Source organism: Mytilus galloprovincialis, chromosome 3 (assembly GCF_965363235.1).
Source record: "Mytilus galloprovincialis chromosome 3, xbMytGall1.hap1.1, whole genome shotgun sequence".
NCBI classification, from domain to species: domain Eukaryota; kingdom Metazoa; phylum Mollusca; class Bivalvia; order Mytilida; family Mytilidae; genus Mytilus; species Mytilus galloprovincialis.
The window spans coordinates 78,119,288-78,136,050 of NC_134840.1; the positions used below are offsets into that span (position 1 = coordinate 78,119,288).

General features: G+C 31.4%; 1 protein-coding gene and 1 long non-coding RNA gene across 2 annotated transcripts; one reads left to right on the plus strand and one right to left on the minus strand.

Moving 5' to 3' along the window:
* Positions 1 to 370: 370 nt before the first annotated feature.
* LOC143066580 (uncharacterized) lies at positions 371 to 3,873 on the minus strand. Its single transcript, XR_012975683.1, has 4 exons — positions 3,802 to 3,873; positions 2,788 to 2,960; positions 1,846 to 1,928; positions 371 to 506 (listed from the first exon to the last, which is right to left on the minus strand). It is a non-coding gene; the product is annotated as an uncharacterized LOC143066580 (long non-coding RNA).
* Positions 3,874 to 6,845: 2,972 nt separating this feature from the next.
* On the plus strand, positions 6,846 to 12,298 carry LOC143069039 (uncharacterized). The gene is made up of 5 exons (XM_076243473.1): positions 6,846 to 6,986; positions 9,028 to 9,357; positions 9,714 to 9,779; positions 11,164 to 11,211; positions 11,951 to 12,298. Exons 1-5 carry the CDS (start codon positions 6,935 to 6,937, stop codon positions 12,160 to 12,162), a joined length of 708 nt encoding a protein of 235 aa, XP_076099588.1. The 5' UTR covers positions 6,846 to 6,934; the 3' UTR covers positions 12,163 to 12,298.
* The last annotated feature ends 4,465 nt before the right edge of the window (positions 12,299 to 16,763 follow it).

The following is a 16,763-nucleotide window of genomic DNA, read 5'->3' on the forward strand; positions in this document are numbered from 1 at the left end:
CCCCATGTTTTGAGCTTTGAGTACAGAAGTAGTGAATATCAACTTTCTAATCTAGGATAAAAATTATGATACTTTTCATGAAACTTCACAGTAAAAATATCACAGTGTTAGCCCCAAAGGGAGTTACTATGCGAAATTGTATTGTCAATATTTACAGAAATGCAACCTATGAATGATTGAATGTATAAAATTTCACCATGTGAACGGGGCTTTCTTTGAAATGAAATGTTATAGTAAGAGCAGTGTCTTCTTATCATCTCTTAGGTAGGTATTTAAACGCCTAATTTATTGGATATTTAGAAAGCAGACCAATATTTAAAAAAACCGCTGCAGAATAAAACAAACAAAATACATTTAACAATCATTGTAATTTATAAACAATATGTAACAGTTACAGCTTGGACGTACACATAAAATGTCAATACCTAAAGCATTTACTGCTTCACGCATAGGTCGGGATGGGCAGTCATCTCTTCAGTTATTGTCTTTGATATATTCTGGTAGTACTGAAATTATAATGTAAAAAATAGTAACAAAAAAAACCCCAAAACAAAATTAGTTTGCAAAAATTAAATTTTACAAAATTGGGATAAAGGGAGACAAAAATAAAAAGACACGTTTTACGTTATACTTGACTTTTGTATACAGAGCTACTAATATAAAGGGGTACCCAATACTTTGACTATACTATAATATTTTGGCTCGTTAGATTTTCATAACGAACTTCATTAACGGCCTTTGATACAGAACCTACCTCTCGGGGTTTTTTTCAATCAATCTTTTGTCCCAATATTTTCTCTTTTTTCTTAAAAGTATACGTAAAAATATTAGGAACCAAAACCTTTTCAAAATTTTTGTTTATTGTAGCCTTTTGTGCAAAGAGAAACAATTACTTGGTAGTATATCGTTTCGAGACATATTATATTTATACTCTGACATATTTTTAGTTTTGATTCCCTATGTCCATGAATCATTAAATGCAAAATATCGATACTTAAAATCATTTCCATCACAGTATAGTTTTGAATCACATTAATATTTTCTGTAAAATTGACTGCGGTACCAAAATTTTGACAACTGTACCCATTTTACCATATGATGGAATTTGATACGACTGTCATACAGGTGAGAGATTTAGCGCTATAAAACCAGGTTCAATCCACCATTTTCTGCACAAGAAAATGCCTGTACCAAGTCAGGAATATGAAAGTTGTTGTCATTTTGTTTGATGTACTTTATTTTTTGATTTTGCCATTTGATTAGGGACTTTCCGTTTTGAATTTTCCTCTGAGTGCAGTATTAAAAACTAATGGCATACACATCAAAGAGAGGCTGATCATTCCAAACGGACTTGCTTATTGTGAAAGGCCGTAGGGTAATCTGTAGTTTTTAATTTATGTTTTATTTGGTCTCTTGTGGAGAGTTGTCTCACTGGTAATCATACCACATCTTCTTTTTAAATTTCAAAATCATTATTCGAAATAAATTGACAACGTAATGGCCTAATTTAAAAAAAAAACAAAACAACAAACAACAGACATGAAAACGGGGAAACTGTAAAAGAGACAACAACCCTACCAAAGAGCAGACGTTTGTTTAAACACTACACTACACTTTACTTTTTTTGGTATCCAGAAGTGATCTATTCTTGTTTGATAGAATACTGAGAGGTTCAGCTAGCTATAAAATCAGGTTTAATCCTCCATTTTCTATAAGGAAATGCATGTACCACGTCAGGAATATAACAGTTGTTTAACATTCGTTTGATGTGTTTGAGCTTTTGATTTTGACATGTTATAAAGGACTTCCCGTTTTGAATTTCACTTGAAAAAAATCGGTATTTACCTCATCATTTGTGAAATAGTAACGCAAAACCGGATGTTGCGCCATAGTCTCTGGTTCATATTTGTAGAATTGTACTAAATGACCTGAAAAATATAAACAAATTCCCCGTTTCAGAATCTAATGCATCCTGGGTATTTTTTCAAAAATGTACACCGAAGCGTCGTTATTGGTTAAAAATGTCATAAACAATGGAACTTCAACCAAAGAATGACTTATTTTTTTTAATTTTTTTTTTGGCTTTGGGGTACGAACATTGAAATTGCCCATGATTCTTTAGATTCTGAAACGGCCATTTTTTTCAACCTGCATTTCCCCCTCGAATGCCTAGAAAAAATTCATATGATTTTTCTGCAAGAATTAAGCAGGCATATATTTTTTTGTATTTCATAGTATTAAAATGTTATTAATTAAACAAACCACAGGTTCTAGTTGTTTTTTTCATTTTTGTACAATAATTTCGGAACTTCTAATTTATTTTCACTTACTTTTATTTTACTCTTTAGAACAAATTTCTAATACTCGAAATGTTATAATTAGTTTTTAATGACAGAAAGACCTAAATTATATGATAATAATGATAATGGTTACTGATTATTTTATTAAAGTGTCACATATTGATCCTACAAATAAATATACAAGTTCAATACACAAAATAGTTAAAACAAAGATCAATACCCTGCCTTCATAGACTCGAGACACTAAATTTGCAATAAATAACATTTATACAAAACTTATCGAATAACTGAAATTCAAATGTTTGCGTTAGTTTTGCAAAAACATGCGTTAAAACGCAATGGTAAGCGTTTAATTTCACAAAGGTTTGCGGTCTCATTAATTTCTTTTTTGTGTCTTTTTTTTTTTTGCGATTAATTTTCTTTTAGACAATTTTGTATTTAGCTTGTAAGGTGAATTAGGCATATGATATTTAATTTATAGTCTTACCTTTCTTGTTTACACTTTCAACCCAGAAAAAAAACTCTCATCAGACATCAAATCATAGCCTCTTGGTTCAAAAACTGTTGTATCTTGTGCTTTTTCGAAACTATACCCTCTGGAAAAACCTCTCTGCATATAAACTGAATTCTGGTAGTTTTCAACCTTGACAAAACAGTTAGCTAAAAAGAAATTTGATTGGAATTACTTTTGTTATAAATACTTTCAAACAACTCAAGTGCGGATCAAGTGTTAGACAAAATAGGGGGTGTAGTTGTATCCACACCTCTTCGGAAGTTCTCTTTTTGTGGCCAAATATCATTGAGGGAAAGAAATTAAAACGCAATTAATCCAAACTCAATAACCCTTTCAGTTATGTTTTTTTTTTTTCATACACCGATTTGAAAGTACAGTGGCGGATTCAGGAGGGGGAGGGGTAGGGGTTGGAACCCCTTTTTTGACGATCAATGCATTTGAATGGGAAAATATAGTTGGAAACTCCTTTACTCTGGGTTGGGACCCCTTTTAAAATGGCTGGATTCGCCCCTGTAATAAATTTTGTCAAAGTCTTAATCGTCACTAATTAGATAAAGATTGTGCATAAATTTAACAGAAACGATACAAAAAATCTACCATTAAATCGCAATTTTAGAAAAAAGTATAAGTATAAAAAAGTTATTAATTTAAAACTTACCAAAGTTGTATTTCCCCTTTCTGTACCCTACAAGAAACTTTTCTAGGATCCGTGGATTGCGGAATATCATTCACATTTCTAAACGTTCACGTAAATTGATTGCGTCATGTCTTCAAACAGTTATTGGCTAATCAAATCGGTATATTGGATTTAATTTGCACGGCTTGTGTGACCCTTTAACCCGAATTCCTACGTCGTTCGGGTTAATTAGGGTCACACGAGCCGTACAGATTAAATCCCATATACCGACTTACTTGGTCAATAACTATAACTTATTACAAATGAAAAAGAAAAAAAAATAATTCGATATTTTCAATCTTTGAACTTACCATAGACAAACAGGAGAGCAAACAACAACACGATCTTCAACGTCAAGACTTAAGACGTGTCAGGAAGAATAAAGGCTTAGCCAGACTTTGAATATAGTTACTCGTATGATATATTTATAAACTGGCAGTAATAATGTAATTTGATAAAATTGATATCAATTTTAGTAAGAACAAATTATATTTAATTTGTTAATATAGAAGCAAATTGTCAGTGATTCAATGAATAATTATAATTTGTTAAAAGTTTAAAGAATCACGGTAGGTATAGTGTCCGGCTACATGTAGGATCGTGGTTTTTCGAGTGATTTGATCGGGCTTTTTCGAGTGTGACCACTTTTTTTTCGAGTGAATATGATAAAAAATGTAAACAAACAAACATTTTTTCTAACAAGACAGTATATAGAAGCTTGAGTTTGATAAACAAGGTTGTATATGATATATTAGCATTTGAGATATAAAGAAAGACTGAAGTATCATTCTGACATTGCTTTTCGTTTAAAAAGTTAAATTTAGCATTAAAATGCATTTATTCCAAAATACCGAATAAAGCCATTTTCTTACACATACCAATGCAAATGTCGACGGAAATGCATACTTGAAATCTATAAATCCTTAGATATACAGACACTTTACAAAAACTATTGTTATTGCATTGAAAACGACATTTTGAGAGTAAATTCAGTTTTTCATGTCCGGGTTTTTTCGAGAGCAGTCCGGGCTTTTTCGAGTGTGTCCTTTTTTTTATCGAGTGATTATACACATTTCTTATAGCTAAAAATATTAAATGTTTACGTTTAAAAACTATAAAATAAAGGCTCAAATTAAGTACATTAAAGGCACATGGTGTATCAACACTTGCATTTCATCATGAAACAAGTATCGTTCATTTGTATATATTCTTTTTCTCACATCTTATAAATTGCATGAACTGTATATGTCCGTGATGTCAATAATCTAATGTGAGTGTTCCGGGCGTATAAGTATTTTGACCTCATGGGATGACTATTACTGAACAGCAAAATGTCGACTTGGAAGATAACTTCCAAAAATGTCTTAATGAACTGCTAAACAAGAGTTCAACTGTTTTACTAACTGACCAAAAAAATCGATATGATAAAGAGTCTAATAATTGATACTAGAGACGGACAGAAAACAGATACACCCAGCTCAGACAATTAATTGAAAGACAATCGGTTTCAACTTGTTACTTGTGCTGTTTTTGGTAGCCTTTGAACTATAAAATTAATACATTTCATGTAACCGTCATTGTTATAGATAAGTTTATTGTATTATTGAATCGTTTCTTATGTATAAAATTGAGAATGGAAATGGGGAATGTGTCAAAGAGACAACAACCCGACAATAGAACAGACAACAGCAGAAGGTCATCAACAGGTCGCCAATGCAGCAAGAAATTTCCGCACCGGAGGCGTCCTTCAGCCGGCCCCTAAACAAATATATACTAGTTCAGTGATAATGAACGCCATACTAAACTCCAAATTGTACACAAAAATACTAAAATTAAAAATAATACAAGTTTAACAAAGGCAAGAGGCTCCTGACTTGGGACAGGCGCAAAAATGCGGCTGGGTTAAACATGTTTATGAGATCTCAACACTCCCCCATAGCTAATGTAGAAAAGTAAACGCATAACAATACGCACATTAAAATTCCGAGTCAGAAGATGTTTCCCCTTGGGCACTTTTTTTTCTCCACCTCTTTCGCCAAAACAATATATTTTTGGCCACTTTATATAACTTTTTCCCCGAGTAACATGACTATATCTTTCGTTTAATTTTTTTTCTACGCCATCCCACCCCTAAACCGTTAGTTTACCCATTTGAATGGTTTCGAACTAATTTTTTATGGGCCCTTCCTAGCTTGTTCGGTGTGAGCCAAGGCCCCGTGTTGAAAGCCGAACCTTAGCCTTTAATGATTTACCATTATAAATTGTTATTTGGATGGAGAGTTGTCTCATCGGAAATCATACCACATCTTCCTATATCTATCATATGGTCCGACCATACGCGTACATGCAGTTACACCACATGAAAATACTCATATGGTCGAGACCATACGCGTATGGTCCTAATACTCATATGGTGCGGAACATTAGCATAGACAATTCGAATTGAGACGCACATACATATATTGTATGAGTTGAGATGTATGTCCTTAAAAGGTACATCTTAGATATTTCATGATCCATTTGTCTTGTATCTTGTATTATTTATTTTATTGTTTAAGAAATGGAAACCGAAAATGACTAAATGCTACAACTGTGAGGAGGAGTCTGATTATACAAATATAATAATTATTCAAACATTAACTAAACACCATGCGAACTTCCTTTCAATAAAAGAAAAGTATCTAAAAAGTGGAAAATATGAATATTAATCAAGACATTAAAGTGTTGTTCCTGGTGTCGTTCGAAACACTGACAATTTAGCTGGTGATAGCATATGATATACACATTTTGCATTTGTATACACATTTTATATTTGTCTATCATTGCTAAAGGATCATATTTAGGCTATTAATATAATCTTTTATTCAAACTAAGATAATCGAAATGGAACAATATGTGTCATTATCTAATTAAGTGAATTTAAATTAAAAATTGGCACAGAAAAAAACTTAACCATTTTATTATAAGAAAATGATTTTATTTCAATAATATTTTTAGTCAAACAAATTAAGATAGATGTATAGACATCCAATGATACCAGGTCCAAATTGGTTCCAGTGTTAACTTTACAGTAGTGTTAATCAGAATTGGTGGTAAAAACAGGGAAAAAATACAAAATTTGATTAAAATCATTTTGCGCTTGAATTTCAACAAAAATTGATAAACAGTAGATAATTACAAATATTGTAATAATGTATAATTAAAATTTGTTCGTCGCAAGTTATCTGCTGGTAATATATTTAATAACTAGAAATTAATTTAAAGTATCAATCTGTCGTTTCAATACAATATAATAAAGAAAGAATCGAAGGTAGCCCACGTTCTACAGAACAGATGCTACACCTTACTGGGGTATAAAATGCAGTAGTTTAGAACAGTAATTGCAAAACGATTGTCTACCAGTCATATACACAACAACAACAGTCCAGAAACATCTCATCCACTATGAAGGTTTTCGTAATACTGTGTGCCTTTGCTGCTTGTATGTTTGCTGCTGGTAAGTCTCTTGTAAATTATTTTTTATTAATTCATTTCATGAAGTATTAAAATATTTTCTAAGATTTATATTTTAATTTATCGATTTCTACTGATATTTAAGTTTTTAACACGATACCTTTTCATACGTTTATTTGCAACTGTCTTAAGTCAGGAATCTGTTCGGTGTGAGCCAAAGCTCCGTGTTAAAGCCGTACTTTGGCCCGTAATGGTAAACTTTTACAGCACTCATACCACATCTTCTAATATCTATTTAATTCTGATAATTTAATTTTCAAATTGCTAAGCCAAAAAATATTTTTTCGGAAGACATGGTTAAATTATTTTTTTATATTTTTTCATATTTTATTGTTTCATGAAAGCAACTTATATTAGACAACTTATCGTTATTAACATAATGGAGAGAAAGCTAGCATGCAATTTTAAATCTAAACATATTAAAGGCTATGATAATTAATATAATCATACAAATAATTTATTGATTGTCAAGTACAGTCACAAATATTTCATTATAACTCAATGCATATTAATTCACTAGATGTATTATAATCGCAATGAATATAGTAAAAAGTTTGAAAACCAAAAATCAATCATGTTTAAATAGTTATAATTTAATAACAAAGGTAGATATAATTTAACTATCAATGTGTCCCGTAATTACATTTCATTAAATTAGAGACAAAAAGGTCAACGCTTTTACAACCCTATGGAGTTACAAAAAGAAGCATTCAATACTTATAATTACATTTTATAGCTAGGATCATCATTGAATTTACCTGTGCACTTTATTATGAGACCTCGTGTCATCATGAATGAAAAATCTTATTCTGTAATGAAGTTGATTATGAAGGAATAACGCGAGATTGCAGTACAGTCATTCAGAATAACGTATTATAATAAAACATACATCTAATATAATTATATTTAAATGATTCTATCTACATGCCGATTACGCAATGTTATCGTCATTATATGTTTTAAACATCTATGAAAAACATAAAGTGTTCATTAAAAACTAAGATAACTTGCTCTTTTTTATTGGTTATGTTTTTCTGTTTTTTGTTTCTGCTTGTCTGTGTCACAGTATTTTTTTTTGTGACACAAATATAAAAACAAAGACAAGCCTATGTATAGTGTATCATATTTTTTGTATGTCTAATGTTTTGTCAATAATAACAGTCTTATGATGAACCTGAGTTGAACTCAGTTCGTAAATTCTTTTATAAATACATTGTTCAATATTATTTCAAAACTGCATAAATATGCTGCACACTGGAAAGGGCAAATTACATACTCATCGATTGTCACGTGTCATTATTTACATTAATTTGTGTAGCTATACAAATATAATGTTTGCAGTTTGTATGTATATTCATATGGTTAATATTTGCATTTTTGTCAGAAAAATAATAGTCAAAAATTGATTTTAATAAATCTGAAAAGTATCAAATTTAAACTTGAAAGTGCTCGGTTAATTGTAATCTTAACCTATTAGTTCCAGAAAAGTTCTGTAACTTTTAAAACAGAAAAAGAAGTAAAATTAAGAAGGTCTTGGCCTCATTTTTATTTTTTTAGACGAAGGAGAAATGCAAATCACTTATATCAAATACATAAGAGTGAATAACTCTCATATGGAGTCTCCTAATAGCTTCGGTTAAAATTAAAATCCTAATCCTGAAGATGTAACGAGCAATTTGGTAAAATAAATTTGTCGTCATCTTTTACGGTTGTGAAGGAGTAATGGCCACAAGAAAAACAGTGTTTGGGGAGGTAACTATTACAAGGTAAAGTATTTTGTTACGCGGTTGTCAATATTTAAAGCGTAAAAACTATACGATACCATATTCCAAATATCTAAGCGACATCTTTTGAAACGCAAGAAAAAAAATTAGACGGAAGAAAAATAATGATCAGAACAAAATTAATAGGTCTTTCCAAGGAAAGGTGGAAAGACCTAATAAATGAAACCGGTAAAAGAAAATGGATAACAATAATCCATGTTGAATTCGGCAGACATTAAATTTAATTGTATTAATTTACAGGAGATCCTGTGCCTATGGTTGATCCTCCTGTGGTTGATTCTCCTGTGGTTGATCCTCCTGTGATTGATCCTCCTGTGATTGATCCCCCTGTGATTGATCCTCCTGTGATTGATCCTCTTGTGATTGATCCTCCTGTGATTGATCCTCCTGTGATTGATCCTCCTGTGATTGATCCTCCTGTGATTGATCCTCTTGTGATTGATCCTCCTGTGATTGATCCTCCTGTGGTTGATCCTCCTGTGATTGATCCTCCTGTGATTGATCCTCCTGTGATTGATCCTCCTGTGGTTGATCCTCCTGTAGTTGATCCTCCTGCATTGGAGAAAAGTGGTAAGGAAGATACTTATGTACTTTATTTTAAGAATGTGCACGAAGCATCCACTATGTTGTATTTGTAAAAATATTTCATACGTTTTTGTCGAATTTATCTTCGTTCAAAATGCTCAGACAAGTTACATTTAGTTTTTTGTTATTCAATATATAAAGTCATATTTTATCGTATCTCTTGTTTTTTCTCTCTCTTTCGTATCGTTAATTATATCCATGCATTCAATGTGACTTTTAATAAATGAAATTAATTAAAGCTATATTATACTTGTTTTGTTTATTTTATATACGCTTTAATTATGTATGTCTATTCTTTGTAAAATATGAATTTAGCAAAATCATATATCTTTATATTTTAGATGCCGTTGTGGTTCCGGACGCGCCAGCAGTAGCTGTAGAAGCGCCAGTAGAAGCAACAGAAGAAGGTGTGTATCAATTGATTTAAGGTGGTACCCAACACCTTGATTAAAATTAATTTGTCTCGTTTATTTTTCATTTTTTCCATTTTTTTTACAAAATATATATGTGACCTTTTACAAAAATATAAAAATTTAAAAAGTTTTGAACCAACAATTTCATCAGAAAACTTTCATTTTGACAAACACTAATTTTGATCATTAGGAAGCTTTATATTTCCGAAACAATACATTGTGATTAAAACGTTTATCTGATTTTACAGCGTTATCTCCCTGTACTCAGTGTTAGGTACCACCTTAAACAAATGGTATCAATCTCAAACCAGTTCTAAGAGTCGTCTTGTTTCAATCTCATTATAACTTTGACATGAAAAACAGCTAAAAAACGTTTTTGTGTTTGATTAAGAGTTTTGTCATTAATTTTGTGTACACGTACCCTAACTTTTCGTTTCCATTACATTAAGTTGTGTTGATAACAAATAAGGTTTCCTCGTGTTTTATAACGTAACCAATATGTAATAGAATTGAGCATGAAAACGGGGAATGTGTTAAAGTGAACACTATCCGACGAAAGAGTTTAAAACAGCCGAATGCCATCATTTTAATATTTTACACAGGGAGGAAATCCCGAACCCGGATTCTGATTACATGTTATATATCTATATCTACATTACATTATGAAACATATTTCCCTATGTTCATCCTAGCCCTCTCTCGTTCATTGTTGATTATACATATTCAATTTAAAATTTGATAAATAAAACCACCGATTATTTATAACTGTATGTAAATAATACGCAGATTTATTAATTTTAGCCATGTTTCTGATTCATGCATATTACAACCAATTCAAAACCTCTTTATGATCAAAAATATTTTGTCAATATTCACTGTTTTTTTAAACATTTTACCTTATTTTCTATAAAGTTTAACTTCATATTAATTATGTTTGTTCTGAGTTGTACATGTCTGCCAATCAATTGTCATCCAATGTTTAGTCTTCCATTGAAATACCATCGTTCGGAAGGAAAGTGCTACTAAGATAACCCTTCGTTTTCTGGAAATCTTAAATAATAATACAAGGAAGCTCATTAATCCTCAATTTGTAGTGCAAGGTCATGCACAGAAAAATTTTGGCTTAAAATGATCTATATATATTATTCTTTCAACAAAAGTTTTATTTATGCAAATTTGTTTGTTATTGTAATATGTTAGGCTTTAGCAAAAGTACTATATTCGTCGGGGAAGGGCAACTTGTTTTATGTTCTAAATAACATTAGTTGAATCGGTCGTCTGACACCTCTATGTGGTACAAATCGTACACGTGTAGGATTGAATTTATCAAAATGTTCCTTTTTAATTAGTTGATTATCCTATATCTTCTTAATTTTAGTTGCTCCTGTGTCTGTGGAAGCGCCAGAAGAAGCAAGCGAAGAAGAAGGTGTGTATTGTATAAACTTAACAAATTGTTCTAATCTCAAATCGAGGCTTATTGACGTCTTGAAATTGCAACCAGACACATTAGTTTTTGTTCCATGTCTATTACAGATTACATTTCTGACTTGATCGTCTTTCATGTTGTGTAACTAAATTTTTTCTTGTGAAATATATAACCTTATATTTGATAATTATGGCTTTGTAATACTTAATGTTAAGTTGTCTTTATATATAATTTTTATGTTAATCAAAATTGGTTTGCATCATATCCGTATAATATGCCACGCAATACATTACTTTTTATAGTACTATCTAACGAATATACTTATACTCCCTATGGTTGTTTAAGACTCTTAGTTTTGTTTTTCGTAAAAAGATTTTTTCGTTTGAATAGTTTAACATTTTTCTTGTCGGGACATTTCATAGCCGACTATACGGTGTGGATTTTCTGTTTTATTGAATGCGTATAGTTGCTTACTACCACTTTACTTGAACTCTAGTGAATGATCTCATTGGCTATCATACCACATTTCCTCATTTTTATATTCGCATGTGTACTGTTTCTGTATCTTACAGAAAGTTGTCGGGTGAATTTGTAATTATTTCATATATTTCCTTTATAGTTTTGTATTTGATGATAATACGTCTGGGTTGTTCTGCAAAGTAAGAATACAAATGAAAATAGATCCTTGTTTCTATATTCATAATTAAAAAAAAAGCATTGATTTAATTTTGATATTCAGATGGTGACAGCAGCAGTGAAGAAGAAGAAGAGGAAGAAGAAGAAGGAGATAGTGAGGAATCATCATCAGAGGGAAAGGAAGAAGGAGATGATGAATATGAAGAAGAAGAGGCAGAAGAAGAGGAAGAGGAAGAAGAAGAGGAAGAAGAAGAGGAAATAGAGCAAGAAAAAGAGAGAGAAACATCTGCTGATAATAGTGATGCAGTTGAATAATCTTCATTATAGAGTACTTGTGGTGATACATTAATAACTAGCGCTAATAAACATGCTGCGACTCAGTAAAACATATATATTGAAAAATAGAGAGACATTTATTGTTCAATTTATTAATAAAGTATGCAACCACATATAGAGCATATTGTTGTAAATCATATCATATACAATAGTAAACACACTGTGCTAGACTTTCCTCGGCGTCTTTATAGAAGAGGAGAAAATTTTGATTTCGTGTCTGTAAAACTTACCCGTATCAAATGTTATAGATACGCAATCGAGATACAAATACATCACAAGGTATTAAAAAGATGTGGTATGGTTGCCAATGAGACAACTATTTATTGGTCCAAATGAAGTGGATTATAAGTAGTGTTGTCAAATCGTATACTTTTGCCTAACCGGTTACTCGTATAATCGTTCGACCGATTAACCGGTTAACCGATAGTTTAAGTTAATGTTTGAAGGCTTTATCAATAGTACCCTACATATCGATATAAGAAGATGTGGTATGAGTGTCGGTATGAATGCCACTACATTCCATCCAAGTCATACATTTACGTTTTTATAATACGATGAATTGAAATTTGGCCTTTGGTTTTATAAGGCTTGTCTCTGAAGATTCATATCGAAGTTTGACTTTTAATAATCAAATACACGGTCTCAACTATGGCGTGTGTACTAACTTCAAATTGAAAAATGAAAAAAAAAACGTCTTGATCTCGTAGAATTGAATATGTCTGAAACCGATGATTCTTCCATTTTGTCGTGTTGTCTCCAAAAATAATGTGAGGTGTTTCAATTAAAATTGATTAATCCTGATATTCGTACCATCAAGTATACATTCGTTACATTCACGTTGGTTTGCTTTTTACAGTTTTGAGCTAGCATTTAGTTGAAAGTATGACAAGGACTTGCACGACGGAGATTGCACATTCAGATGTAGTTCTACACAATGCAAGATCAAAAATGAAATAATGAAGTAAATCGTACAATTTAATCGTATTACTGATTAAAAATTACTGTTAAAAAACAGTAAACTAATTATGTTTCCTTAAGATCTTGCCCCGAGCTGAGAGACAAGTTCTAATTAATTTTATATTGTTGGATTAACAATACAAATCAATATACTGGACAATTGATCCGTCAAATTTATTACCACGACGACAATTTTTAAAGAAAACACAACTATTTAATGATTTCAATACAAATTTATATCCAATTTATTAAAATTGAAAAAAGGTCCGGTTAACCGGTTAGCTTTTTTGGTATTCGGTATTCGGTCGTTCGAACGGTTAACCGGTTAACCGGTTAACCGTTGACAACACTAATTATAAGCACTGTTGATTTGTTGTCGTGTTAGTAAATTCAATACCATATCTGTTAAGATAATGCTATGCATATACGCAACTTCAGTTACGACATCTTTAAACTATGTCTGTGTCTCGACTCAAAGAATATCTTACGACACGATTTAGAACAAACTACCAAACAAAATCATGTTATTCTAGTAAAAAGTAAAATCACAAACAAATCCGACCTAAGAGGAAAATTAAAAAAGGAAAGTCCCTAATAAAATGGCAATTGTAAAATCAAAAGCTCAAACACATCAAACGAATGGATAACAACTGCCATATTTCTTAATTGGTACACGATTTTCATATGTACAAAATACCTTTAAAGAACTTGGATAGCTCGAAATCACATGTCTCTTTAAAAATTGACAACCCTTGCCACTACATACATCTTAAGTTATGCCATATTACATTTTTATTCGTTTGATCCCTGTAGTTAATTCACTAGATTTTCTAAAAAGCTGTCTTGTCATTTTGAAATTACTTTTGATGAATGTCTTCGCAATACAGAGCTGCTTTTAGGAGTTAGTTTAGAGACTGGTTGGCTCGAAGTCTCTAGAGATATGTATCCCGATTAAAACGCTTACTATATAAAAAAATATTAACATATGGTAATCAAGAACCAATATTATAGTCTTGGTATCTATGCAATAGTTGCCACTATACGTAAAAAACAAATAATTGAATGAAATCACTAGGTAACTAGTAACAAAGTTTATCGATGGGATCAATATTTTGCATTTAAAATCGCAGCCATCTGTTGTCATAAACAAACATTGATACTTCAATTCGACTTTGTACTATTTTATATTTAAACAGTGTAAATTTTGTTTAAAACATGCGTCGTTAATATCAACAAAAAAGTAATTTTCATAAAAGAAATGCTGGATGCTAAATGTTAATGCACACACAAAAAGATAGCTAGCATCGTGCTTTTCTCAGATTGTGTATGACGTCTTGACACTGTTGGATGTGTACTGATAGATACTTTGTTTGGAAGAGCAGGATTTATGTGTAGGTTGCAATTGGTTTTAAATGTGCTTTCAGTTATTTAGAGAATACAAACTTGAAGACTTTGTGACTGGATACATGATAAGTTTGGTTTTCACGTTTGAATTGTCATGTAGTTTAATATTGATCTGATGAGTCTTGCTCATTGTTGGAAGGAAGTTGTGACCTTTTAGTTGCTTACATGTACATCTCCGTCCTTGGCAGTGGTATAACTACATTATGAGTAAAGATGCGGGAACTTACTGCTAAAACATGTATTAATAGGCCGGCATTCCGGCAAGTACAAAAAAGTAACTTGTGTAATGGAAAAGAAAATCATACCCGGTATCAATTGTAGAATTTGGATTCATAGAACTATTATTATGACCACAAGTTACTAATTTCAACGTTGAAACTGCTGTTTAACACCAACAATTAATCAATCAATCATTTTGTACAAAAAAAATGTGTTCATGAAAGCATCTTTTTTTAATGTGACAAAACATTTATATGTCTCAAGCCGAGAAATATCTCATAATTTCTCTAAGATTTAAGCAGTTAAATACCTTTGAAATATATTCATAAATGTATAGAATGAAGGCATCAACGTAAATACGTATGGATTTTATTTCCCTTTGAACTGGTATTTCTCAAATAAAAATCTGTCTGCAGAATGATGTTTTCCAATTATCTGTTATTGCGTTATTGATATGAGCACTATTTACACTGAATACATGGTCACTAGATTGCTACAAGTTTGTATTTTTTTTCACTCATCTCTTGTATGGTTTAGAACGCAAAAAAAACGAAACCGATGATTCTTTATAATTTCCTTGAAACTGTTCAAAGATTTAACCTATTGTTTTGAACAAAATCATGGGCACGAATTTAACGTGAACACAATTCCTTTTTGTGGCTTTTCAAATACAAGGAACCGTTTTATCATCACACATATTATCAAAAGAAAGTGCATCTTTAGATAAGGGTTTGTTTTGGAATTTATAGTAGGCCATAGTTTTTATTGTTACGTTTTCTATCCAAAAGTCGCCAACAAAATCATCCACATAAAAATAGTTATAATATACTTAGACATAATAACATATGATTTTTACTGTATGATAATCAGTCTATGGAAGAAGCGAATCGATAAAAACTTTTCTTATATCAACGAGCGATATTGTCTTATATCAACGAGTTGCATTGTGGGAAATTTCAGACGAATGTTAGCATTTGTACGAAGAAAGGCAGATTTCTCGGTATAAAATAATGACTCTTTTCTTAAAACAGGGTGACATTTAACACGACATACGTCTGCTGTATAATTTCCATGAATTATTTTATGTAATAACAAGCAAGGTGTATTTAAACGAGAAAATTGAATTGTTGAATAAATGAAACATAAATGCACGATTTATCATTTGTAGATGTACACATTCAATAAATATCACGTAGCAAATTCAGTGGAATGCAATTGAGATGAATTCCATTGTTTGCTAAGCCAAAATCACTTATAAGTCAAAGATACTGCTATATTGTATTATATCAATGCGATGTTTGTCTTATATCATAGCGATGCTTTTAAAATATCAAAAATTTATGAATGCGATACTTTTCTAATATAACTGCTATAGTTTTCTAATATAAAATGAATACGATGACACCTCACAATGCATGTCAAGAAAACCGCAAACATAATTCACAAACTTAGTTCATAACGACAGACCGGCTCCACCCTTGAGGTCACACTGCTATAATCTATCCACATGGGTTATATCGAAATAGACAAACAATATCATTACTTAAAAGAAAAAGAAAACACTCATTCACACAATCTAATCCAATACAGCTCCAAATAACAATGCATATTCATAATCAGCTCGCCGCATGGACGCTCTTGTACATTGCGATGACCGTGAGGGCATTCCGATGTATTGTTGCCACAGAGATTTGACTTTTGTTTTTGACTAGTAACCGATTGTATAAATACGCGAACATTGCAAAATAACAATCCGTATCTTTTCTATATTGATAAATTTAGATCGTTCATTGCTGTTTATTTGGTAATGTTATTGACGTAATCGTTCTTGTACCATCATAACGGTCGTTCCTGTTACAGCTTTAGAAGTGTGCTAGTTCATATTGCACTTTACAAAAGATTCAGCACCCAAATGACGTTTTTGGTGGACTGGAAAGCAGTTATTTATAAGGGGAAATTTTAAAGATTTATAGATATAAGAAGATGGTGCATGAGTTCGA

Bases quoted from the DNA above. Each gene is read 5' to 3' on its own strand.
- LOC143069039 (XM_076243473.1), top strand. From the start codon at position 6,935: ATGAAGGTTTTCGTAATACTGTGTGCCTTTGCTGCTTGTATGTTTGCT. The intron at 9,358-9,713 runs GTAAGGAAGATA...TTTATATTTTAG, and splicing joins TCCTGCATTGGAGAAAAGTG to ATGCCGTTGTGGTTCCGGAC. The intron at 9,780-11,163 runs GTGTGTATCAAT...TCTTAATTTTAG, and splicing joins AGTAGAAGCAACAGAAGAAG to TTGCTCCTGTGTCTGTGGAA.